The sequence below is a fragment of the Cetorhinus maximus genome, chromosome 5 (assembly GCF_964194155.1).
Source record: "Cetorhinus maximus chromosome 5, sCetMax3.hap1.1, whole genome shotgun sequence".
In the NCBI taxonomy this organism is placed as follows: Eukaryota; Metazoa; Chordata; class Chondrichthyes; order Lamniformes; family Cetorhinidae; genus Cetorhinus; species Cetorhinus maximus.
This window is the reverse complement of record NC_135883.1, coordinates 64,712,165-64,738,381: the sequence shown is the minus strand read 5'-3', so window position 1 is coordinate 64,738,381 and position 26,217 is coordinate 64,712,165. Positions and strand designations below refer to the sequence as shown.

At 40.7% G+C, this 26,217-nt stretch overlaps 1 protein-coding gene across 1 annotated transcript; it reads left to right on the top strand.

Annotated features, from left to right (window-relative positions):
* The first annotated feature begins 2,287 nt into the window (after positions 1-2,287).
* klhl31 (kelch-like family member 31) lies at positions 2,288-23,700 on the top strand. Its single transcript, XM_078541923.1, has 3 exons — positions 2,288-2,350; positions 12,210-13,409; positions 22,703-23,700. Exons 2-3 carry the CDS (start codon positions 12,238-12,240, stop codon positions 23,433-23,435), a joined length of 1,905 nt encoding a protein of 634 aa, XP_078398049.1. The 5' UTR covers positions 2,288-2,350; positions 12,210-12,237; the 3' UTR covers positions 23,436-23,700.
* The last annotated feature ends 2,517 nt before the right edge of the window (positions 23,701-26,217 follow it).

The following is a 26,217-nucleotide window of genomic DNA, read 5'->3' as shown; positions in this document are numbered from 1 at the left end:
CATCTCCAACTCTACCTTTCCTCGACTTTTCTATTTCTGGGGATAGGCTATCAACGAGTATTCACTATAACCCCAAGGACTCTCACAGCTACCTAGATTATATTTCCTTATACCCTACTTCCTGTAGGGACTTCATCCCATTGTCCCAGCTTCTCCACCTCTGCTGTATCTGTTCAGATGATGCAACCTTCCATTTGCCACCACCACCCCACCTCTCAACCCTCCCCCGCCATTGACATGGCCCTCAACAGTTTCAACGCTGATCAGGCGATTTGGACCAATGAGTTCAATAATTTCTAATTGTAACCTCTGCCCTCTTGTTTCCTCTATCCAGTTGCAGGTTCCATTTACATGCAGTTTTTCTCCTGCTTTTGCTTTCAAATGAAAGTTGTTCATCATTCTGCCATTCACACCTCCTCTGGGCACATCTTTTGTTTCTTTACTTGTCTCATTACCACTCCCTATGGCCCTGAATCACCAATTCTATTCCATTTAATCTTCCCTGTCTTCCACCCTATCACAAGCTTTACCTTTTGTTCTTTTTCCACCCTCCCCGTCATTCACATGCTTAAAACATATTACATTTCTAACTTTTCCCAGTTCTGAAGAAAGGGCATCGACCCAAAACATCAGCTCTGGAAAAAACTTTTCACTGATGCTGGCTGGCATGCTGAGCGTTTCCAGCATTTTCTATTTTTACACCAGCCAGACACTATTTGGCTTGGCAAAAATCTCAGTTTCCTTCTTACAGTTGAAAGATGGTTAATATGCTAAATGGATGCTGTTTCCCCAGAATCTAAACAATAAATTAATCTTGAGTTGACTGTGTACTTGAAGAGCACCCAAGACTCATTTTTCTAAAGAACTCTTTGATCGCTATCTGTGCAGAGGGAGTTTTTTTTAACAAAAGGAAACATGGAAAAGCAGACTTTGGAAAGAGGGAAGGCGCGAAGGCAGCCAGGTTCATTAAAGAGAAAGCTGTGGGAGCTTTTACCAAGATGACATCTTGTTAATGTCAAGTAAACTGAGGTGGGGAAGCATACCAGTTTTTCTATTTTATAACATTGCACAACCACTTTTTTGATTTTATAACATTGCACGAAGGTAAGTTGTACAATTGAACATCAACTCTGAGCCTAACTGGTACTCTATGTCAAAGAAAAGCAGCTATTATAATCGTCACTTTGCTAAATATTTGGTCCACCTTTAAAGAGTGAAGTAGATGATGTGGAAAAGGGACACAAATTCAGTTTAGATCACATGACAGTGTTCTTATCATCTACTATTCCTAGATTACTCTATTGTACAAATAGACAGGGAACCTCATTAAAACTACAAGGCTCAAGTCACTTATAGAAACAACAGAACCTGAAATGGTATTTATGGAAGAATTGAATTTGTAACACTGCCTAAACTTGCGAAAATGGTTGATGCCCTTTTCAGGATAGGCATTATTCAAACAGGGGAGGGCTTATCAGATATAGCAATGATGTAAAATATAGAAGCAAAAATAACTCAATTTCTCCACCAGAAATGAAAGATAGAATATTAGGTATACCTGCAGTTTATATTATGACATTCCTCTGACCCCCACCCACTGCATTTTCAATACAATGGTAGGTCATAGGTCTCCATTCTGAGCTGTTTTAAAATTACAAACTTTGGCAGGGTTGGAAATTGTGTCAGATTCTATTGGAGCCACTGGGCCAGCTTTTGCTAATTTTCCAGGTTAGCGTGCAGTATGTACACATTCTCTGCATGTGTAAGTAAACCTGGAAATGTTGCTTCAGGTGCAAAAGTATCCAAATAATTTTCCAGTGGGAACTAAATGGACTTTGTTACCTACTTTAATTCTAGAAACGCTTTTGCCCCATGAAGTTGCACAGCACAAAGTGACTATAACCAGTTCAGAACTCAATTAGTTGGTCAATTTGCTTCCAGAGCAATGAATCCCTGAGACTTCAATTCTGCCTGTGCAGGTGACAATAATGTTCTGAACAACTAGTTCACTTTGGAACTATTACCTGACAACTCACAAACACACCTTGTTTGAGTCGCTGACCTCGAGGAGACGTTCTTTCAGATGTAATACATTTTGCACTACCTCTTCTGCCATACCTAGCTCATTCCTGAGCACACAGAAGATCACCTGAAGCTACCGCTCTGAATGAACTCAAACTACACGCCCGGAAACGCGTTCTCATTCGCCCAATCTTCCCCTTTAACAGAGACGCAACGCGCAGAATCATTTTTTTAAAAAAGCCATCCGACGCTAGCTTTGCCCCGAGTCTTCAGCTGAGAGTGGAGAACAGGCTGCCAGTACTTCCAGGAAGAAAGTTCATCATTCGGGGTATGCCTTCACAACGTGTGAAATCGGTAGTCTGTTACGTTGCAATACTTTGTATTCAAACTATTTAAAAACTATACGGCAACGTGTAGCTTTATATTACGTCTAAATTTCAGGAGGGACGAATGTATAAGAAAAACATTTATGTTATTTCGAACTTGTGAATCTCTTGCGAATAGTAGATTTAGAGTATCAGTTTATTTGGATTGTTAAAGTATTGGACGGTGATAAATGTTAACTTTCTTTTGTCTGCCTTTATAACTCCAACTTAACTAATTCGTTACGTGTTTAACTGTGTATGAATCGAGATCTTTAACTTTACTGCATGAGATAATTAATGTATTCCCATTTGAAGTAAATTATCTGCTTTGCTTTAAAGTAACGGTTTTATGCCAGTTAACTAATTATAATGAATGAAATGTAGACCCTCCCCCACCAGCACCTCTACCAGAACGGCAGTATCTTTATTTGAAACATTCTTAATATGGAAAGCCCTGTGAGAGCTGCTGGGGTCTAAGCTGCAGTGTGTTACTATTCCTGGGCCTGATTGATGTACTTGAGCAGATGCAAGGAGAGAGAATGTAAAGGACTGAGTTGTCAACTCACTGAGACCTTAGTCCTTTGCCAGTCTTTCCACGTGTGGATTACTAACCAGAATATCGGAAATTAAAACCCACACTTTTTAAGTCATTTTTAAACTTTATTTTCAACTTATTAAAATCCTAGCTTTTATTTATCATTTATCACTTTGTTGTTTGTGGGAGTTTGAAATGTGCCTATTGTCGGCCATGTTTCCTACATTTCAATAGTGACTACATGTTGTAGGGTGACCAAGTTGTGCTTTTAGTGATAGAGTTGATCTGCAGACACTTGGGTGGAAACTTAAAGTTAATTTACAATATACTCAGCAGCAACTACATGTGTGCTTTCAACTCCAACTCTATCTCTACACTGACTGCTGAGGTAGCCCACGCTACTCTCCAATTGGTTGCTATAGATCATCTGATCTTGCCTAACAAGTATTATTCTTAAACGTACATTGTACACTAAATAAAACCATCATTACTACATTCCTCCCCCTTTAACTCGACTATACATATTATAATTATAAGTACATATTTTTCAAGACAACATAATATTTACACTGGGTAAGGAATTTACAAGTTCACTCTTTCAGGTGGTTTCCTGATACGTTTCAGGTGGTTTCCTGGTACGTGTGGAACGTCGCAGCTCCACAACTTCAGATGCTTTGTCAGGTACCTTCTTTTCCGGAGTTGCCTGAACATCAGGAGCTCCGGTGGGCACTTGCAGTTCTGTATCCTCAACTCTTACAGGAACATCCGACATGTCTGTCCTGGGTTGAGTATCCTCAACAGGAAACGCAGACCCGGTCATGATCACTGGTGGAACCATATCTTGATGATTTGTCTCTCTCTTCCTTAAATGGTCCACATGTTTACGGATGATCCAGCCTTCCACCTCCATGTGGTAAGATAAAGGTCCAGTCACTGTACATATTTCACCCGATAATCACTTTGGTCCTTCTCCGAAGTTCTCCACATATACCGGCTCTCCCACAATAAATTTCCTCTCAAGTCTATGCAGTCATGTCTAGTTTTCTGGCTTCCTTGACTCCTTTCCACCTTGCACTCTAAATTTGGCATTATTAAGCTCAATCTCATCCTGAGATGGCATTTCAACAATAACTCCACAGGTGTGACACCTGCTGTTGTGTGAGGGGTGGTCCTGTAATGAAAAAGAAAGTGTACTAGCTTGGTTGCCAAGAAATTGCCAGTTAGCTTTTTCATGCCTGCCTTGAACATTTGAACCGCCCTTTTGGCTAGTCCATTTGAGGAAGGGTGGTGTGCTGCAGTGTGCACATGAGTGATAATGTTGAGGCTGATGAATGCCGTGCCATTATCAGAAACTACTACTTTTTGTAGTCAGTGAATGGTAAAACGCTGACGTATTTTCTCAATTGTTGCGGCCAACGTTGGTGACTTGACCTCATATACATCCAACCATTTTGAATGGGCATCGACAATGAGCAGAAACATTGACTACGTTGGACCATTCCTGGGAACAATGTGTAACCGCACCCAGGGTCTACCTGGCCATTCCCATGGGAGTAATGGAGCTGTTACTGGCAACTTTTGCAATTGCTGATATTGCACACACTGCTTTACTAAACTCAATTTCGTCATCCATCCCAGGCCACCATAGATAGCTGCATGCTATGGTCTTCATTCAGGAAATTCGTGGATGGGCACTGTGTAGTTCAATTAAAAGTGGCTCCCTTCCCTTTGGAGGAACTTGTGTTCCCCACAATAAGATGCATTCGTGGCTGGGTATTTCATGCCTTCTGTTGAAGTATGGTTTCATTTCATCAGATATGGGCTCCTGTGACCAACCATGTAGCACTTGTTCTCATACCTGAGATAAGACTGTGTCCCAACTTGTCCAGACTCTGATCTGTCGAGCACATACCAGCGAGGAATCTAAGAAATTTAACAGTAAAACAAGCTCCTGCGGAACTGGGATGTGCTTATCATCTTCTCGGCGTTTGCGATTTGATTGCCAGGCCTGTGTATGAAAGTGTATTCATATGCTGCAAGAATTAAGGCCCTATTGGTAATTCTGTATCTTTTTCCTATATGCCTTCTTCTTTCTAGCACAGACTTTAATCTCGGCCTCCTTTTTGACTTCACTATTGGCCAAATTTCTCTCAGATGCAAGCTTGACTTGTCTGAGCTCAGTGATTGAGTCCACCAAAATGTCATTATCTGTCTGCTTCTTGGGAAATTCTGAAACTTTTGCCTCCAAAGCCTCTTTGGCTTCATTTAGCTGATTCTTCAGTTCTTCCATCTTTTTTTTGTACTTGTTTGCTGCCTCCTGGAAAATTGAGTATTGTTGTGTCTTCTCTGCCAACACATTCTTCACCACGTGTGCAGGAAGTGCTGCCAGCTGCAGAAACTTGAGCTCCAGGTTTCAGAACTCGCGCGACAGTTGGAATCGCTATAGCACATCCACGAGGCTGAGAGCTACGTGGATAGCATGTTTAGAGAGGTGGTCACACCGCAGCTTAAGGGCCTGGAGACAGAGAGGAAATGGATGACCACCAGGCAATCCAAGAGAAGTAGACAGGTAATGCAGGAGTCCCCTAGGGTCCCACTCAAATCCATTTTCAGTTTTGGAAGCTAGTGAGGGCACTGGTTCCTCAGAGGAGTGCAGTCAGAGCCAAGTTTGTGGCACCACGAGTGGCTCGGCTGTACAGGAGGGCAGGAAGAAGAAAGGAAGAGCTATAGTGATAGGGGATTCATTGGTTAGGGGAACAGACAGGCGTTTCTGTGGCCATAGACGTGACTCCGGGATGGTATGTTGCCTCCCTGGTGCCAGGGTCAAGGATGCCACAGAGTGGCTGCAGGACATTCTTCTGGGGGAGGGTGAACAGCTAGAGGTCGTGGTCCATGTTAGTTCCAATGACTTAGGTAGGAAGAGGGATGTGGTCCTGCAATCAGAATTTAGGGAGCTAGGTATAAAATTAGCAAGCAGGACCTCTAAGGTAGTAATCTCCAGATTACTCCCAGTGCCACATGCTAGTGAGTACAGAAGTAGGAGGATAAGGCATATGAATGCGTGGCTGGAAAGATGGTGCAGGAGGGACGGCTTTTGATTCCTGGGACACTGGGACTGACTCTAGGGGAGATGGCACCTGTACAAGCCAGATGGGTTGCATCTGAACTGGGACTGAGTTCCATGTGGGGTGTTTTGCTAGTGCTGTTGGGAGGGCTTTAAACTAACTCGGCAGGGGTGTGGGAACCAAGAGAAAATATTAGGGAGGAATACCAGGGTGCACAAAATACTGGAAGAGACAGATAGCACTAGTATAGAGAATAGTAAGTTAATAGGTGAAGTCGGGGTGAGGGAGAAAGTAACAAAATCTAAATCAGGATTACTGTGCATGTTTGTGAATGCACAGAGTATAGTAAATAAGATTGGGGAGTTAACAGGCGCAGGCTGCCATGTGGAAATATGATGTTGTGGCATTAACAGAGACCTGGCTCAAGGAAGGGCAGGACTGGGTGTTAAGCATTCCTGGGTACAGGGTATTCAGAAGAGATAGGAAAGGAAGAAAAAGAGGAGGGTTAAGGAAAGCATTGCAGTGCTGGAGAAAGAGTATGTCCCAGATGGTTCAAAGACACAATCAATTTGGCTAGAGCTAAGGAACAAAAAAGGGTGCAATTACATTGCTCAGTGTAGTCTATAGACCACCAGCTAGTGAAAAGGTTGTAGAAGAACAAATCTGCAGGGAAATTACAGAGATATAAACATTATAGAGTAGTTATAATGGGGGACTTTACCCGAATGTAGACTGAGACAGTGGTAGTGTAAAGGATGGAGAAGGGTAAAAGTTCCTAGACTGTGTTCAGGAAAACTTTCTACAGTATGTGTCCAATCCAACAAGAAAAGATGGGCTGTTGGACCTGGTTCTTCGAAATCAGGTGGGCCAAGTAGATCAAGTTTCAGTGGGGAACCATTTAGGAGACAGTGATCATTGTATTTTGCATTTTAGGATGATAATAGAAAAGGATGGTAGGCAACCAGAGTAAGAATAATTAACTGGACGAGAGCCAACTTCGATGGGGCAAGAACAGAGCTGGGCCAGATAGACTGGAATGAAAGATTGGTGAGGAAAACTGTAGCTGAACAATGGGCTACCTTCAAAAGATAATTAGTTTGGGCACAGTCAAGGTATATTCCATCAAAAGGGAAAGGTAGGACAAACAAATCCAGAGCTCCCTGGATGAAAAAGGAGATAGAAATTAAGATAAAAAAGAAAAAATGTGCTTATGACAGAAGTCAGGTAGAAAATACAATTGAGAACCAAGAGGAATACAGAAGGTTCAGAAGAGAAATAAAAAAAGCTTTTAGAGCAGCGAAGAGGGGTTTTGAGAAAAGACTGGCAGCCAATGTAAAGGGGACTCCCAAAGTCTTCTATAGGCATATAAATAGTAAAAGGGTGGTAAAAGGAGAAGTAGGGGCGATTAGGAACCTAAAAGGGAATTTACACATGGACAAAGGGACCATGGCTAAGGTATGAAATGAATACTTTGCATCTTTACCGAGGAGGTAGGTGCTATCCAGGTCATGGTGACAGACGAGGAAACTCTGTCACTAGAAGGGTTCAAAATTGATATGGAGGAAGTGTTGGATAGACAGTTGGTACTTAAAGTTGACAAGGCACTGGGACTGGACAAGATGCATCCAAGGATATTGAAGGAAGTGAGGGTAGAAATTGCAGGGGCACTGGCCATAATTTTTCAGACTTCCCTAGGTTCAGGGGGGGTACAAGAGGACTGGAGAGTTGCAAACATTACACCCTTGTTCAAAAAAAGGTTGTAAGGATAAGCCCAGCAATTACCGACCAGTCAGTTTAACTTCAGTGCTGGCCAAGATTCTAGAAATAATTATTCAGGATAAAATTAGTAGTCACGTGGAAAAATATGGGTTGATAATGAAAAGCTTTTTAAAGGGGAAATCATGTTTAGCTAACTTGCTGGAGTTTTTTGAAGAAGTGACAAAAGGTGGATGAGGGTGATGCTGTTGATGGACTTTCAGAATGCATTTGATACAGTCCTACACAACAGACTTGTGAGAAGTTAGTGATCATGGAATAAAAGGGACAGTAGCAACATGGATACAAAATTGGCAGAAAAATAGGAAGCAGAGAGTAATGGTTAATGGATGTTTTTTGGCCTGGAGGAAGATTTGAGTGGAGTTCCCCAGGGGTCGGTATTGGGACCCTTACTTTTCCTGATATATACTAATGATCTAGATCTTGGTGTGCAGGGGAAAATTTCAAAGTTTGCAGAAGATATGAAGCTTGGGAGTGTTGTAAACTGCGAGGAGGACAGTGTGGAACTTCAAAAGGACATAGATAAGTTGGTGGAGTGGGCAGATAGGTACCAGATGAAGTTCAGTGTGGAGAAGTGTGAGGTGATGCATTTTGATAGGAAAAACATGGACAGACAATAGAAAATAAGGGGTGAAACTTTGAAGGGGGTGCAGGAGCAGAAAGACCTGGGTGTATGTGTGCATAGATCATTGAGGGAGGCAGAACAGGTGGAGAGAGCAGTTAATAAAGCATATAGTATCCTAGGCTTTATTAATAGGAGCATAGAGTACAAGAGCAAGGATTTATATTATATATTATATGCTGAATTTATATTAGACACTTGTTAGACCCCAGCTGGAATATTATGTGCAGTTCAGGGCGCCACATTATAAGAAGGATGTGAACATATTGGAGAGAGTGCACAAGAGGTTTACAAGAATGATTCCAGGGATGAGAAACTTCACTTACGAAGATAGATTGGAGAGGTTGGGATTGTTCTCCTTGGAGAGAAGGCAGCTGAGGAGATGTGATGTTCAAAATCATGAGGGGGCTGGACAGAGTAGATAGGGAGAAGCTTTTCCCGCTTGTAAAAGTATCAAGAGCGAGATGGCACAGATTTAAAGTGATTTGCAAAAGAAGCAAATGTGGCGTGAGAAAAAACTTTTTCACACAACGACTAGTTTGGGTTTGGAATGCACTGCGTTGGTGGAGGTGGAGGCAAGTTCAATCGTGACATTCAGAAGGGCATTAGATGATTATTTGAATAGAAACAATGTGCAGGGGTACAGGGAAAAGGCAGGGAAATGGCACTAGGTCATAATGTTCATTTGGAGAGCCGGTGCAGACACGATGGGCCGAATGGCCTCCTGCACTGTAAAAATTCTGAGATTCTGAGTTTGTTCAGAGAAGTGCTGAATTCTTTCTGCTTCTCTTACTTTTCCTGAGGTACAAACTTTGAACTGAAGGAATCATGTAGTGTATGAAGGTCTTTCAACAGGTTTTCTTTTTCCCTTCGAAGGTTGCTCATTTTACCTTGAACTCTGTCATCAAGCAGGGTCTTTTTGAGTTCCTTCTGCTGTTCTTCCAGGATTTTTTCTTAAGACAGCCTGCATTTCTTCAGATTGTTGAGTCCTTACACACTCCTTTTTCAAAACAGGAACGCTTCTAGCTTCCTTTTGGAATCTCAGTGCCCACTCAAGTTGATTTATTTCCTTTAACCAATTTTGCCCTAAAAGGTCCTTGGTCCTTTGCCTCTCAATACCAACACTGGTAGCTTTACTGATTGGCTTCCATAATGGACGTTACTCTGCTTATGCCTTTTACTTGAATGTCTTCACCTGTATGTTTTTAGCTTGGCATCTGTTTGTTCCAAACTTAATTGATGTTCACCATTGTTCAAATATCTGAAGGTATGTTCCCCAATTACTGTAATGGAAGTTCCCATGTCCACTTCCATTCTAACAGGTTTGCCATTTACTTTCAATGTGACAAATATTGGTTCTGTCTTTCCAACTTTTAGATTAAGTAAATGTCTGAATTTGCCATTTCGAACTCTTCTACATTGTAAATTTCGTTGGGTGACTTCTTTTGTTTATAAGCCGGCTTGAATCTTTCTTTGCACTGCCTCATTGTACGTCCATTTCTGTGACAATAGTAGCATTCAATTTATTTTAAACTGCCAATCACTAAAAGATTGATTATTTCCACTTCTATTAAAATTATTCTCCGATTTCGAAATAACAAAGTTATTTTTCTTTATTCTTCAGCTAGCGGGGCCTGTTTCCCACTTCTCGATGGAGTCTCACTTTTTCACGTCTCTTTTGACTGAGGTTTCCCACCCAATGTGAAAGATAGCGCTATTCTGCGCACCCTGTATTGCTTTTGAATCTCTTACTGCGCTGTCCATGGCCAGTGCTATATCGCCTTCTTGAAATCCAGATTCACTTCAGACAATAATCTTTTCTGAATAGAGTCCTCCTTCACACCCCAAACTAAACAATCTCTGAGCATGTCGTTCAGAATTGTACCAAACTCACAATGTTCCATTAGCTGCTTCAAATTTGCCACGTAGCATGCAATTGTCGCACCCAAAGCTCGATTTTGTGAATTAAACCTGAATCTCTACATCGTGACTGAGGGCTTGGGTTGAAAATGACCCTTCACAAGGTCCACCAATTCATCGAAATTCTTTAAATCTGGGGCACTGGGTGCCATCAAACTTTGAATCAATCTGTAGGTTTTGCTCCCACAAGTACTCAAGAGGATCACTTGCCTCTTCTCTTCACCCGTAATCTCATTTGCTTGAAAAAAGAACGTGAGGCATTCTATGTATTAAGATCAGTTGTCTGTGGCTGGTTCGAAAGGATCAATTCTCCAAAATTGTGGCGTTTTGAGAGAGGATAACTTCTTCAGTTCTAACTGAGTTTGCTACTTATAATCACTAGGCGAGGTGCAGTGCCAATTTCTTTCTAACTTGATTTCTTCTGTTCAATCCTGTTTTACCCTCATCACCAGTTTGTTGTATGGTGACCGAGCTGTACTATTAATGATAGGGTTGATCTGCAAACACTTGGGTGGAAACATTTCAGTTTATTTACAATATACTCAGCAGCAACTACACATGTGCTTTCAACTCCAACTCTATCTCTACATTGGCTGCAGAGGTAGTCTGCACTACTCTCCTATTGGCTACTACAGATCATGTGATCTTGCCTAACAAGTATTATCCTTAAAGATACATTGCACACTAAATAAAACCATAATTACTACACTACACATTAGAAGTACTTCATTGGCTGGAAATTGCTTTGTGGCACCCCAAGATCATGAACGGTGCTATACAAATGCGAAGTCATCTTTATTTCCAAAAATGCTGGAAACATTCAGCTGATCAGGCAGGGTCTATGAAGAGAAGAAAGTAGGGTTAATTCTTCAGATTGATGACCTTTCGTCACAACCTTGGGACCAACAGTTTCTTCACAACTGCTGCCTGGCCTGCTCATTGTCTCCAGTGTTTTCTGGTTTTATTTCGGATTTCTAGCGCCTGCAATATTTGCGTTCTGTTTTATGGCATTATTTCACCTCTACAGAATGTTGTTACTCAGGAGCTTTCTACTTGGAATAAATTCTGTACTTGATTATGATGACTTGAAAATTGGCAGGTGGGCGGGAACAATTTCGATGCAGTTTATAAAATATGGAAAGTATGCATGGTTGCATCGAGTGGAGTAGGTATTCAACTTTGTTTTGGAGCTTTTCCAAAGGTTCAGTGAATAATGCAATGTGGTGTGGTGTTATGTGGGTGTTCAATCTGGGCCCAGGATGGCCTAGTCAACCTTGCATCTTCTGGTATTGTGAGACCTGGCCCAGTCCAGATCCGTCTTAGTTCGTGGTTAGTGCCTGTTTCTAAACTCCTTCTGTAATTGATGCTGAAGGATCCCAAAGTGGGGATACTGTTGTATACAATTTTTGATTGTTAAGCATCTTATTAATTATCATAGCTTGATGTGTGCTTCTAATTGTTTCAGCATTTATGAAACCATTACATTTATAATTCTGTTGTTCAACATTTCTGTAAAAACTAAGGGGTGTGATCTAGGAATATGTAGGTGTAGTAACTTTGAGTGGAGAAAAAGGTTTATTCTTCTGCCAATATTACTTTTAAGATCAAAGTAAAAACAGAAATTGCTGGAAGTGTACAGCAGTGAGCTGGTGTGAATTTCCAGCATTTTTCTGACTTTTATTTTAGATTTTCAATAATTACATTTTTTCTTTTAAAATTGCTTATCATGTTTAGTGTATTGATAAAGAAAACAGCAAGGTATTTTCTGTGAGGAAGAGAATTACAATCCAATTTCCATAACTACAATTCATGTTTTATGTCCACAATTTATTAGTAAATATTTGTGCATTTAATCAGAGCATTACAGAGTTTATGTACTAAGTTTATAAATAAATATGTTCCAGATTGTGACTGTGAGACAGGATTACAGTCATGGCACCAAAGAAGAAAAATGTTAAAAAGAATAAAACAGAAAACAAGGAGACGACTGTTATTGTGGAAGAAAGTACAATAATCCATTTCAATGGCATGAATGGCCTTTTGGATGGAGGTAATGGTTTTAGCTGTATTTCCACTGAAATATCCAACTCCTCCTACAGTTCCAGTCTCTTGGAAGCACTCAGCAGAATGAGGCAAGACAAGTTTTTGTGTGATTTAACCATTTCTACAAAAACCAAATCTTTTGATGTTCACAAATTAGTAATGGCTTCTTCCAGTGAGTACTTCAGGAATATTCTCACCAAAGACCCCTCAATCCAAAGAGTGGACCTCAGTGACATATCTCCAGTTGGTCTTGTCACAGTTATTACTTATGCCTATTGTGGAAAGATAACGCTGTCATTGTACACCATTGGTAGCACAATAGCAACAGCAAACCTGCTCAAAATTCACTCTCTAATAAAGATGTGCTGTGACTTCTTGATGCAAGAAATCAATGTTGAGAATTGCATGTATATTGTTAACATTGCAGAAACCTATGGACTCAAAAATACCAAGGAAGCAGCACACAAGTTCATTTGTGACAATTTCCTAGAGTTTTCAGAAAGGGACCAGTTTTTGAAACTCACCTTTGAACAAATCATGGAATTTATGCTGCTTGAAACCCTGCGATTACCCTCAGAAATCACAGCATTCCAGATTGTAATGAAATGGCTGGATTTTGACAATGATAGAGTTAAGTGTGCAGCAGATTTACTGAACACTATTCGGTTTTGTACAATCTCAGCACAAGACCTGGTGAACTATGTTCAGACTGTGCCTAGAATGATGCAAGACCTAGAATGTCACAAATTTCTGGTAGAGGCCATGAACTATCACTTGCTTCCCTATCAACAGAACACCTTGCAGTCCAGAAGAACAAAGGTTCGTAGTGGCCTCCGAGTTCTGGTAATGGTGGGTGGCCGTCTAGACCTATCAGAGAAGTCACTCAGCAGAGATATTCTATATAGAGATTCTGAACATGTTTGGAACAAACTTGCTGAAATGCCTTATAAGAGCTTTAATCAATGTGTAGCTGTGATGGATGGATTCCTGTATGTTGCTGGCGGAGAAGATCAAAACGATGCCAGGAATCAGGCGAAGCATGCAGTGAGCAACTTCTGCAGGTAACATTATAGTCATTACAAAGAATCAATATGTCATAAATGTTTAAAATCTCATACGACCTTAATGGAATGGACTCCATGCCTGCAGAAATAGGAAAATTGAAAATGACAAGTTTGCATCCAGTGTTCTGTAAATAAAATATCTTAAGATCACAATATTAAAGTTTGAGGTTGCATTTTAATGTTGATTCTAATATTTCTCATCATAGTGAAACCCTACTGAGGTCATTTGCATTAAGTGTTTCTTGTTTGGCTTTCATGTTTTCATTTTACAGATGTGACTTTGTATAACTTTAAATGTTGATTTAAGTTAAGAATACTTAATCCCACATTTGCTTGTTATTATCTGGGTTTAATTTTCCTAGCTAATACAAAGCAATTATAATATTAGTACTCCTAACTTACTCGATGATACATTGTGTTTCAAATTCGCTTGATAACACTTTAATACATCTCATTGAACCCTCTGTAACTCCAAGGAACACTGATTCAAACACTAATTGCTCAGCAACAAAGTTACTTAGACGTCAGAAGCAATTTTACAGTATTAACCACAAATTACAAAAATAGTTGAAAATAATTCTACTAATTCTGCTCAGCACCATTTATTCCCTATGCTATCCTCCTCCTTCCCTCTTGGTTTTTAGAAAATATTTTAACTTTATAGTTTACTCTAAATTGCTGATCACCCAATTTTCTCTCCTGGCCCCTACGTAACTGATTTTGCAAACAATTCTCTGCCTTCAGGTGTTGTCCCTTTCTTCTTTAGATCTGCCATCATCGCCCCTCTCCTCAAAATAAAAAACCAACCTTTGACCCCACCAAACTTGCAAACCACCATTCCATCTCCAGCCTTCCATTCCACTCCACAGTCTTTGAACATGATGTTGCCTCCCAAATTCATCCTAATTTTCTGGGAATTCCATATTTGATTCCCTCTAAACAAGTTTCCACCCCTGTCACAGTACCAAAACAGCTCTTATCAAAGTCACAATGACATCTTATGTGACTGTGACAAAGGTAAACTTTTCGTCCTTGACCTACTCGAACTGTCTGTAGCGTTTGGTATGGTTGACCACACCTCCTCCAATGCCTCTCCACTCGTGTCCAGCTGAATGAGACTGCTCTCATGTGGTTCCATTTTTATCTATTTAATCATAGCCAGGGAATCACTTGGAATGGCTTCTCTTCCTGCTCTCACACCATTACCTCTGGTGTCCCCCAAGGATCCATCCTTGGCTCTCTCCTATTTCTCATCTACATGCTACGCCTCAGCAACATTATCTGAAGGCACAGCATTAGATTTCACACTGAAGACTCTCAGCTCTATCTCACCACTACTTCTCTTGACTCCTCCACTGTTGTTAAATTATCAGACATCCAGTATTCGATGAGCAGAAATTTCCTCCCAATTAAATATTGGGAAGACTGAAACCACTGTTTTCAATCTCCACCTCAACTCCATCCCACACCCTGGCAACAGATGGAGATTAACCCAGTCTGTTTGCAAGCTTGGTGCCACATTTAATCCTGAGATGAGCTTCCAACCTCATTCAGGCTGTCACCAAGACTGCCTATTTCCAACTCTGGAACATCAGCAGACTTCACCCCTGCCTCAGCTGATCTGTTGCTGAAACCCTCATCCATGCCTTTGTTACCTCTAGACTTAACTATTCCAATGCACTCCTGGCTGGTCACCCACATTCTACCTTTCGTAAATTTGAGGTCATCCTAAACTCTGCTGTCCACCTCTTAACCTCTCTGCAAGTCCTGTTCCCCTATGACCCCTGTGCGCGCTAACCTACATTGGCTCCCAGTCAAGAAAATCTTGATTTTAAACTTCTCATCCCCGCCTTGCCCCTCCCTGTCTCTGTAACCTCCTTCAGCACTATGACCTGCCAGCAAATTTGTGCTCTTCTAATTCTGGCCTCTTGTACATTCCCAATTATAACTGCTCCACTATTGGTGGCCATGCCTTCAGTTGCCTAGGCTCCAAAGCTCTGGAATTCTCTTTGCCTCTCTACTTTGCTTTCTTCCTTTAAGACACACCTTAAAACCTACATCTTTGACCATGTTTTCGGTCATCAGATTACCTTGGTGTTACACCTTGCTTTATAATCCCCCGGTGAAGCGCCTTGGTATGTTTAATTATGTTTAAGGCACTATATTAATAAAAGCTGCTGTTTAGTTTATTTCTAATTGATATACTCTATCCTAATACTTTTTTTCAAGTTTGAAGCACTTTTTGAAGGTGGGATTCATATTTTGCAAATTTGCCATCTTATTGATTGGGGCAAAAGACATTTCTATGGTTTACAGTGAAATTGAGACAAATGATCATGTGCTCCAACTTCTGATGCAATGTTTAAGCATCAACAGGAATGCATTAACTGTTGAAAAAGAACCCTCATTGGCCCTGAGAAGAGTGTTTTTTGGTAAAGCTCAAAGTGTTTAATAAGTTTAGTGTTCCTAAAAAGCCTCACTAAATAAAGAAAGCTTTGTGCTTCCTCCTTTAAGCAGTGTACTAGTTTTAACTTTCTGCTGTTTTAAATTTAATTGTTTAAGGAGTGGGATTTCAAGCAAATATTCTAGAGATAATCAACCTAACAGTAATGGCCTCAATTAATCATGTCATAGGAAGCTTTTAACTGTCGGTACAAATCTAGTATTACAATTCCAAATGCCAATACAAACACTAATCTTGTTAAATTTTTATATGTCTCACTTTTAGCAAATTAAATAGTGAATTGTATCATGAACTGCCTCTGTTGTTCTTAGATTTCTATATAAAACCACTATTGAAAAGCTAAAATAAGTTAGATACTAAACTTTAAAAAAAATACATAGCACCCCCAAAACCTAGAAAAATGCAACATTAATTAACGATTCACAACAGACATCACATTTATAAAATTTAACAAGAAATTTATCTTCTGACATATGGAATATAAAACACATCTTTAATGGTGTTTCTTTGCTTCCCCTGAAGAGGAGAAAGGTCAATATTGAGGAACTGAACTTCTTCCACCTCATTTTAAAACCAGTGTTGGCATCAAGCAATCTTTTTGATAGAATCATAAAATGGTTACAACACAGAACAAGGCCATTCAGCCCATTGTGTCCATACTGACTCTCTACAGGAGTGACTCAGTTAGTCCTACATTCCTGGTTTTTCCCTGTAGCATTCAGTTTTTTTTCTCTTTTCAGGTAATTAACTAATTCCCTTTTTGAAAGCCACAATTGAATTTGCCTTTCGGGCAGTGCAATCCAGATCCTAAGTAGTTGCTGTGGGGGGAAAAAAGTTTTTCTATTTATTCCCTTTGGTCCTTTTGACTTTTTACCTTAAATAGGTGTTCTTTGGTTCTCGAGCCTTCTTCCACATCCTCTCATCATTTTGAAAACCTCTATCGAATCTCCTCTCAACTTTTGCTTCTCCAAGGAGAACAATCCAAGCCTCTCCAATCTATCCATGTAACTGAAGTCCCTCATCCCTGAAATTATTCTCAAAAATCTTTTCTGTACTCTCTCTAATGCCTTCATGTCCACCCTAAAGTGCAGTGCCCAGAATTAGACACAATATAATAGTTGAGGCCAAACCAGTGTTTTATAAAGGTTAACTGTAACTTCCTTGCTTTGGTACTCTGTGGTTCTATTTATAAAGCCCAAGATCCCGCATACCTTATTAGCTGCTTTCGAAACCAATCCTGCCATTTTCAACGATTTGTGCACATATATCCCAAGGACTGTCTGCTCCTGCACCCCTCTAGAATTGTGTCCTTTTATTTTATAATGCCTCTTCTCTACCAAAATGTATCACTTCACACATCTTTACATTAAATTTCATCTGCCAATTGTCTGTCCATTTCACCAGCCTGTCTATGTCCTCTTGAAGACCACCATGTTCCTCCTCATAGTTCACTATACTTCCAAGTTTTTGGGTCGTCTGCAAATTTTGAAATTGTGCCCTATACACCCATGTCTGGGTCATTATAGAACAAGAAAAGTGGTCCTTACACCAACAGCTAGAAACACCACTGTATATATCCCACCAGACTGAAAAACCATCAGCTACTATTTTGTTTCTTGTCACTCAGTCAACTTCGTGTCCATGCTGCCACTGTCCCTTTTATTCTATCGACTTCAAATTTGCTGACGAGTCTGTTAATTGGCATTATATCAAATGCTTTTTTTGGAAGTCCACATACACCATTTCAACTACACCCTCATCAACCCTCTCTGTTACTTCATCAAAAAACTCAATCCAATTAGCTAAACACAATTTGCCCTTCATAAATCCATGCTGGCTTTCCTTAATTAATCCACATTTGTCTAAGTGACTGTTAATTTTGCCCTGATTTAGCATTTCTAAAAGTTTTCCCATTGCAGAAATTAAATTGACTGGCCTGTAGTTGCTATATTTATCCTTACTCGCTTATTTGAATAAGGGTGTAACATTTGCAATTCTCCAGTCCTCTGGCATAGCCCCTGCATTGAAGAATGATTGGAAAATTATGGCCAGTGCCTCAGCAATTTCTACCCTTCCTTCCCTCCGTATCCTCACATGCATCTGATTGGGCCCTGGTGATTTATCAACTTTAAGCACAGCCAGCCTATCCAAAACCTCCTCTTCGTCAATTTTTAGCCAACATGTTCTTTCAACTGCCTCCCCTTTCCCTATGACTTTGACAACATCTTCCTCCTTGATAAAGACAGATGCAAAGTACTCATTTAGTATCTCAGCCATGCCACCTGCCTCCATGCATAAATCCCCTTTTGGTCTCTAATTGATTCTATTCTTCCTTTTACAATTTGTATGTCTTTGAAGACTTTAGGATTTAATTTTATGTTGGCTGCCAGTCTCTTCTCATACTGTCTTTGCTTCTCTTATTTCTTTATTTGCTTCCCCTCTGAACTTGCTATATTCACCCCAGTTCTCAATTGTATTATTAGTCTGACAATTATCATATGCATCCTTTTTCTGTTTCATCTTACTCTCTATCTCTTTGTCCTCTATCTCTTTGTCATCCAGGGAGCTCTGGCTTTGTCTTATTTTTTCCCCTTGTGGAAATGTACTTCCACTATACCTGACCCAATCTCCCCTTTTTAAAGCAGGCCATTGTTTCATTACTGATTTGCCTGTCAATCTTTGATTCCATTGTATCTTGGATAGATCTTTTTTGACCCCACTAAAATTGTCCCTTTTCCCCAATTAATTGTTTGTACTCTGGATTTCTTCTCTTCCTTTTCCATAGCTAACCTAAACCTTATGATACTATGATCACTGTCCTCTAAATGTTCCTCTACTGACTCTTAACCGATTTGACCCACTTCATTCCTCAGAACCAGAACCAGCAATGCCTCCTTCCTCATTGGACTGGAAACACACTGATGTAGAAAATTATCCTGAACACACTTCAGAAACTTTTCCTCCTTGCTGCCCTTACACTATTACCACCCCAGTCTATATTGGGATAATTCAAGTCCTACATTATAACTACTCTTTAGCTTTGTAGTTCTCTGTAATTGCCTTGAAAATGTGTTCCTTTGTAACTTCTCCACTAGTCTGCGGCCTATAGAATACATCCAGTAGTGTAATGGTACCTCTATCGCTTTTTAGCTCTACCCAAATAGATTCTGTCCTTGACCTCTCCAGGACATCCTCTCTCTACAGCACCCCTCAATCAAAACTACCACACCTTTATTTCCTTTCCTCCCTTTCTTGAACACCTTTAATCCAGGAATATTTAATACCCAGTCCTGTTCTTTTTTTGAGTCAGTTTTCCAATATCACCACAACCTCAAATTCCCACATGATTACCTGTGCCTGCAACTCACTGACCTTATTTACTATATTCCGTGCATTTACATAGGAAACCTAATGCATTACTGCATTCTCTCTTATTCTGACCCCACCTGATACCTCACAATCTCCTTCTCTAGTGCTGTCTGTCTCTTTATGCACCCAGTTTTCCCCTCTAATGCTGCCTCCTGGTTCTCAACCCCACCAAGTTAGTTTACCCTCTCCAGAATAACACTAACAAGTTTCTCCACAAGGACATGGTTCTAGCTCTATTCAGGTGTAACCCATCCAGCCTATACTCCCTCAAAAATGGTCCCAATGTCCCAGGAATCTAAATCCCTCTCTCCCTGCACCATCTGTCTAGCTGTGCATTCATCTGTTCTATCTACCTATTTCGATATTCACTAGTGTGTGGCACCAGAAGTAATCTGGTGATTTCCACCTTTTTGAGGTTCTGCTTTCTAGTTTCTTTCCTAGTTCCCCACAATCTGCCTGCAAGGCCTCATCCTCTTTCTAGCTATGTCATTGGCATCACTATGGTACATGATCATTGGCTGCTCACTCTTTTTCCCCGTCAGAGTGCCCTGCAGCTGCTCAGTGACATCCTGGACCCTGAAACTAGGGTGGTAACATACCATTCTGGATTTGCATCTGCAGCCATAGAAATGTCTGTCTATTTCCTTGAGTATAGAATCCCCTATCACTGTTGCTTTCTGAATCTTCCTCCTGTGCTGCTCCCCCATGACCCTACCACATGTGCCCCCCCCCCCCCCCCCCCCCCCCCCACCCCCACCAAAACCCGGTAGAGGTGAGCCAGCTTGCTATGGATTTGGTTCTGGCTGTACTCCCCAGAGGAGCCATCACTCTCAGTATTCAGAACTGGACAGTGAAATGAAGTTGGGGAACTCCTGTACTACTTGCCTGATCCATCTTAATTGTTTGGCAGTCACCCATTCCCTATCTGCCTGCATAGCCTTAAGCTGAGGAGTGACCACATGTAGAGATGTGCTTTCCACAAAATTTTCATCCTTGGGGACGTACTGAAGTGATGTCAGTTGCTGCTCAAGCTCTGAAATTAGGGGCTCACGCTTTTCCAGCTGTCCACACTTTGTGCAAATGTGGTGATTAAGGATACAAGAAGCGTACTGGAGTTCCCACATGGAACAGGATGTGCACTGCACAGGACCAACATGATCTGACATGCCTCAATTTATTAGATTATTAACTGACTTAACCGAAATAGAGACTCACCAGCTACTCCTCAGTCAACTGCTTCCCTTGTGTTGATGTCACTTTATTCTATAGGGAGTTAACTGATTTACTTATTTGTAGTTTTATTAACTGGTGACCCAGTGCACATGAACATAGGAGCAGGAGAAGGCCATTCAGCCCATTGAGCCTGCTCTGCCATTCAGTACGATCGTGGCTGATAATCCACTTCATTGCCTTTTTCCACACTATCGCCATATGCCTTTATGTCGTTGGTATTTAGAAATCTGTCAATCTCTGCATTAAACATACTCAATGACTGAGCTTCCACAGTCATCTGGGATAGAGAATTCCAAAGATTCACAATTTTGCGTAAAAAAAATTCTCCTCATCTCAATCCTAAGTGGCTAACCCCTTATTTTGAAATTGCCTCCCCTGGTTCTAGACTCCTCAACCAGGGGGAACATCTTACCTGCATCTACCCTGTCTATCCCTTTAAGTATTTTGTAAGTTTCAGTGAGATCACCCCTCATTCTTCAAACCTCTAGAGAATACAGGCCCAGTTTCCCCAATCTCTCTTCACAGGACCCTTAATGGGGCTGGAAAGAGTTCATTGGGTGGGAACATGTGGATTGCATGCTGACGTTTCCACTGTTGGGAGCCCGTCGCCTGCCAGATAATTCAGCTCAAGGTCCCTATGGTGAAAGTACAAAAGAACTATTAGAATTCTAATAGTGAAGAACATTAGAATTGTAAAATATATTTGTTTAAGTATTTTTTTCCCTGCAACTTGGTGGCCTCTCTGAGTGATCTTGCTCATGAGTAGGTCCAAAGGCACAATGGCCTGTTAGACAGGTTTCATGAGATTGAGACAAAGAAATTCCAGCTTGTGCAATCCCTTTATACCCAGAAAGAAGTTGTGTGGTCTACTTTCAGGATGTTGTTTTTGAGCTGCTTTCAGGGAAAAGCGCAAGGAAATTCTGAGTAAATTGCCCTCCTGTTTCCTTCCTTTTATGTAGCAAAGTGCATGCAGTCTATTCAGTATGATCCACCAAGTACAGTATCAGAAATTAGGATACCTAAAATTGAGGTGTCAACCTGGTGAAGCTACAGGACTATTTGCATGCCAAGCAGCAGAAGCTGCATGTGATAGACAAAGCTAAGCAATTCTACAGCCAATGGATCAGGTCAAAGCTCTGCAGTCATGAATGCAGGTGGACAATTGAACAACTAATTGAGTAACTCACCTCCTGACTTCCCAAAACCTATCCACCATCTACAAGGAACACGACAGGAATGAGATGGAATACTCTCTACTTGCCTGCATGAGTGTGGCTTCAACACGCTTGAGAAGCTGGACACCATCCAGGACAAAGCAGCCTACTTGAACGGCACTCCATCCACCACCTTAAACATTCACCCCCTTCATCACTGATGCACAGTGGCAGCTGTGTTTATCATGTACAAGCTGCACTGCAGAAACTCTCTATGGCCGCTTTGACAGCACCTTCCAAACCCTGCGACCTCTACCACCTAGAAGGACAAGGGCAGCAGATACTTGCGAACATCCCCAGCTGCACATTCACCTACAAGCCACGCACCATCCTGACTTGGAACTATATTGACATTCCTTCACTGTCGCTGGGTCAAAATCCTGGAACACCCTTCCTAACAGCATTGACACCATATGAACTGCAGCGGCTCAAGAAGGTGGTTCACCACCACCTTCTCGAGAGCAATTGGGGATGGGAAACAAATGCTGGCTTAGCCAGTGACACCTATATCCCATGAACAAATAAAAAAAGTGGTTTTAGTACTCTGGACTAGGGAGTGGAGTGGGAAATCAGCCACCGTACTCCCTTCAGGTTGCTGTATTGTGACCACTGCTATATATCCATATATGTGGATACTGCTTAGGACAGAATTGTATTTGGCTGTAGTGCTCCTCCACATTCAAATAATACTTGGGCAAATGACTGTCACCTATGAATCTGAGTTAGTCATTGTCTTCAGACAAGTAGACCAAGAATAAAGAAACGCAAATAAATTGACGTGGATCAGAGCCTCAGCTCAAAAAGGGTGGTTGATTTTGAAAATTACCTCAACGCTTAACTAATTCCTGAGATCTCGGAATGAGCTTGAATGAATTGTATTCTGTCCCATGCTTTCCAGTCAAGGTTATTGGGTTACGAACATACAAATTATGAATTCTTAAGCTATTGTAGAAAAGATTATGAAGTCTGGTAGTATATATCTTTTCATTTTCTTTTTATTAATTTTACAGATATGATCCTCGATTCAACAGTTGGATTCATCTGGGAAGCATGATCCATAGACGCACCCATTTCAGCCTAAATGTTTTTAATGGTTTACTTTTTGCAATTGGGGGTAGGAATTCAGATGGTCCTCTAGCATCTATTGAATGCTATGTACCAGCAATCAACAAGTGGCAGCTTAAGACACCTTTAGAGGTATCCAGGTGTTGTCATGCCAGTGCTGTCATAGATGGCAAAATCCTGGTAACTGGAGGGTACATCAATAATGCATATACCCGTTCAGTCTGTGCCTATGATCTGTCAGCAGACAGTTGGCAGGATAAGGCTAACCTAAGCACACCCAGGGGATGGCACTGTGCCATCTCCCTTGCAGATCGTGTGTACACATTGGGTGGAAGTCAGCTAGGATCTCGGGGTGAGAGGATTGATGTGCTCCCTGTCGAATGTTATAACCCATATACAGGACAATGGAGCTATGCTGCCCCTCTTCATGTTGGTGTCAGTACTGCTGGAGTTACAATTCTTGATGGTAAAGTGTATCTACTGGGAGGTTGGAATGAGGTAGAAAAGAAATATAAGAAATGTGTCCAGTGTTTTAACCCAGATCTTAATGATTGGACCAATGAAGATGACCTGCCAGAAGCTACAGTTGGCTTGTCCTGCTGTGTTTTCACCATGCCTAGTCAAAGAACCCAAGAATCCAGGACCAGCTCAGTATCTTCGGTTCCAGTCAGTATCTGATTTGCAGTTAAATCAAAATTGAGTAATTTTGCGGAAAGGAGCTCCGGCTTAAATTGATGCTTAAATTGGCTTTCATGACTAGATGCAATTGATTTTCATAATTAAGTTAAAGAGGAACAACTGGAACAATGGTGCAGATCATTGCATTCAAAAGATGTACATATTATGATGCTCTGCTTAAATTAGTTTACAGGGGAAAAAGATCAATCATAATGTGTGACTTTTAGACTCAGTGTGGCTTGGGACAACAGGTAACTATAGTCAGAAAAGCTTCAGCCAAGGATACGGCTGTTATTTATCATTTGTCTTCTCAAAAGTGACAAGGCAGTGGGTGGGGGGGATATGGGGGTGTGTGGAAGTCTTGTGGGTAGTGTCCTTGCCTCTGGGCCAGAAGCTCTGGGTTCGAGTCCCACGCCAGGACTTGATGGCCACGTTAGGTGTGTTCATAACGCAGCCAAACAGGTTGATTGCTAACCTGCAAATCATTTTTTGGCAGGTAGTAAAAGCAGGAGAAACTCCTGGTCAGTCATGCTTGATGCAGAATGGTGCCCTTCAAGCTATAGCCTCTGACTTCAGGCTAGCAACCCGTTCCAGGAAAAACAAGCTACGGAAAACAGACTTATGCATGTGGATAAAAGTAAAACACTGCAGATGCTGGAAATCTGAAACAAAAAACAGAAAAAATCAGCAGTTTCTGTTTTTGTCTCAGATTTCCAGCATCCGCAATATTTTGCTTTTATGCCTGAACCTCTAAGACAACTTTTGCGACAAGAGCAGGTGTGGTGCTGCACTGAGCAGCAAGAGCAATCCCTTGAATGAATCAAAGCGATGTTGGTATCTTCGGAGATTGTAGCTCACCTTGATCCCGAACTTCCAACTATTGTGCGGTGGATGGGTCAACTCTGTCTTTCTTTCCACAGATGCTGAGTTTTTCCAGCATTTTCTGTTTTTGTTTCAGACTTAAGCATGTGCTTTGTCTGTCTCATGTGTCTCTGGATACAAGAAGTCTTCTAAGTCCAAAACAGCCAGTTTTTTTAAAACTAATTTAATGATTTGTTATTAGCTTCGTAATTCATTTATTAGAGTCATTGTTTTTCCAGTTTCTTTATTTTTTTTAAATCGGCTGCAATGAATTGATTTTTAACTATTGAGATGTTGTGAAGTAACAGCTAAAACACCTAACAGGAGAACCAGGACAGTGTTTTCAAAGGCTGAGCTGCCCAACCCGTTTCTACTTAATGCTTTGCAGACAAAAATGTTTTTGTATCTTTATCTAAGATGAAACATTCTCAGCATTCTGAATGGCACGATGAACATTCAGGACATGGCACGCTGCAACTGTTGTCTTTGTAAGCCGGATTGAAATATAATACATTTTAGTTGTTTGCTGCTATGAAAACAGGGAAGAAAATGGTCCGAGATAAACAGTGAAAATCTGTGGATAATATTGCTAAGTTCTGGAGAGGTTTTTGCGAGCTTTCAGAGCCAGTTTTGCCTAGTTTGTTTTCTCAGCAATAGAACGGATGCACTTGAAAACATTTATCCTAAGCAAACTTGAACTTTGTTGATACAGCAGTGCCTTATTGAGTTATGTGCTTCTAACTACTGTTTGGTGAATTAAAGCAATTTTTACAATGTGACTCATTACCACAGCTGATTGGACATTTATCTCCTAAACCTTTAGGGATTATGAGTTGCAGGATGACGAGAAAAGCTGAAGGAGATATGAAATATAAATTCAATGTGTCACGTGGCATACAATTAGCCATGGGTTGCACTTCACAAAAATATTGCCTCTCCTCTTTGTAGCCAACTCATTATTTCATAATTATCCTGGAGTTTAAAGACAACCAAATCCCTCCAGGCCAACTACTTCCCTACATTTGCTTCCTCCATCCTGCCTGCCAATGCTCATGGATTTTTTGTTTCTGTTACTAAAGTTATCTACTCCCTTACCTCAACCAACAACTTCTCTTCCTTCTACCTGAATTACCCCCATCCTCTCAAATTCCACCCAACTCCCACCAGGAATTAGGGCTATTATATTTTTATACAGTTCCAGTCATTATGCAGGTGTCTGACTAAATTAGGGCACTGAAAAGCTGATAAAATCCATTGTAACTTTATCTATGTGGTGAACAGGACAAAATTGATTTTAAATAGCATGTGGTTTTGTAGAAACATTAAACTTTTCTCTTGCATGTTTAGTGTACGAATTTGGAAACAAATGCATTTTTCAAGTTTAAATCTTAACTGCAAATCAGTTGCATTTCTGTTGAAACTCAACAAATCTTATGGTTTAAATGGAACTTGCTAATGACACTGGTCAAGTTTTAAAAATTGGGCAGGGGTAGAATTTCTGCAGGGATTCTGTATCACAGCTAAGGTTGATTTTGCACTCATTCAAATTCCACACACATGAACACACCACTGGGAGTTGCAAGAAACAAAATGATTGTATTAATATGTAATGAAGTCCCACAGACACTGTTGTATTATGATCTTAAGCGTGCAATAAATAGCTTCAGCCGTTAAAATGAATCCCATTTAACTGTATCAAACATGCAAACACAAGTCATCATTCAATTGTTTGGTCACTTCGCTTGCACGAATGAATTCAACATATTTTGTGCTGAGGGATGCATTCATTTATTTACTCCTGTAATTTAAAATAATTTATGTCAAGTCAGTGACTTCAAGTGATAATTTCAAAAGTTTTGAAGTTTCCTCCCTCACCTATTTTCCACCTTTCTGCATGTACTACCCAGCCAAGTATCAAACT

Bases quoted from the DNA above. Each gene is read 5' to 3' on its own strand.
- klhl31 (XM_078541923.1), top strand. From the start codon at position 12,238: ATGGCACCAAAGAAGAAAAATGTTAAAAAGAATAAAACAGAAAACAAG. The intron at 13,410-22,702 runs GTAACATTATAG...TTAATTTTACAG, and splicing joins GCAGTGAGCAACTTCTGCAG to ATATGATCCTCGATTCAACA.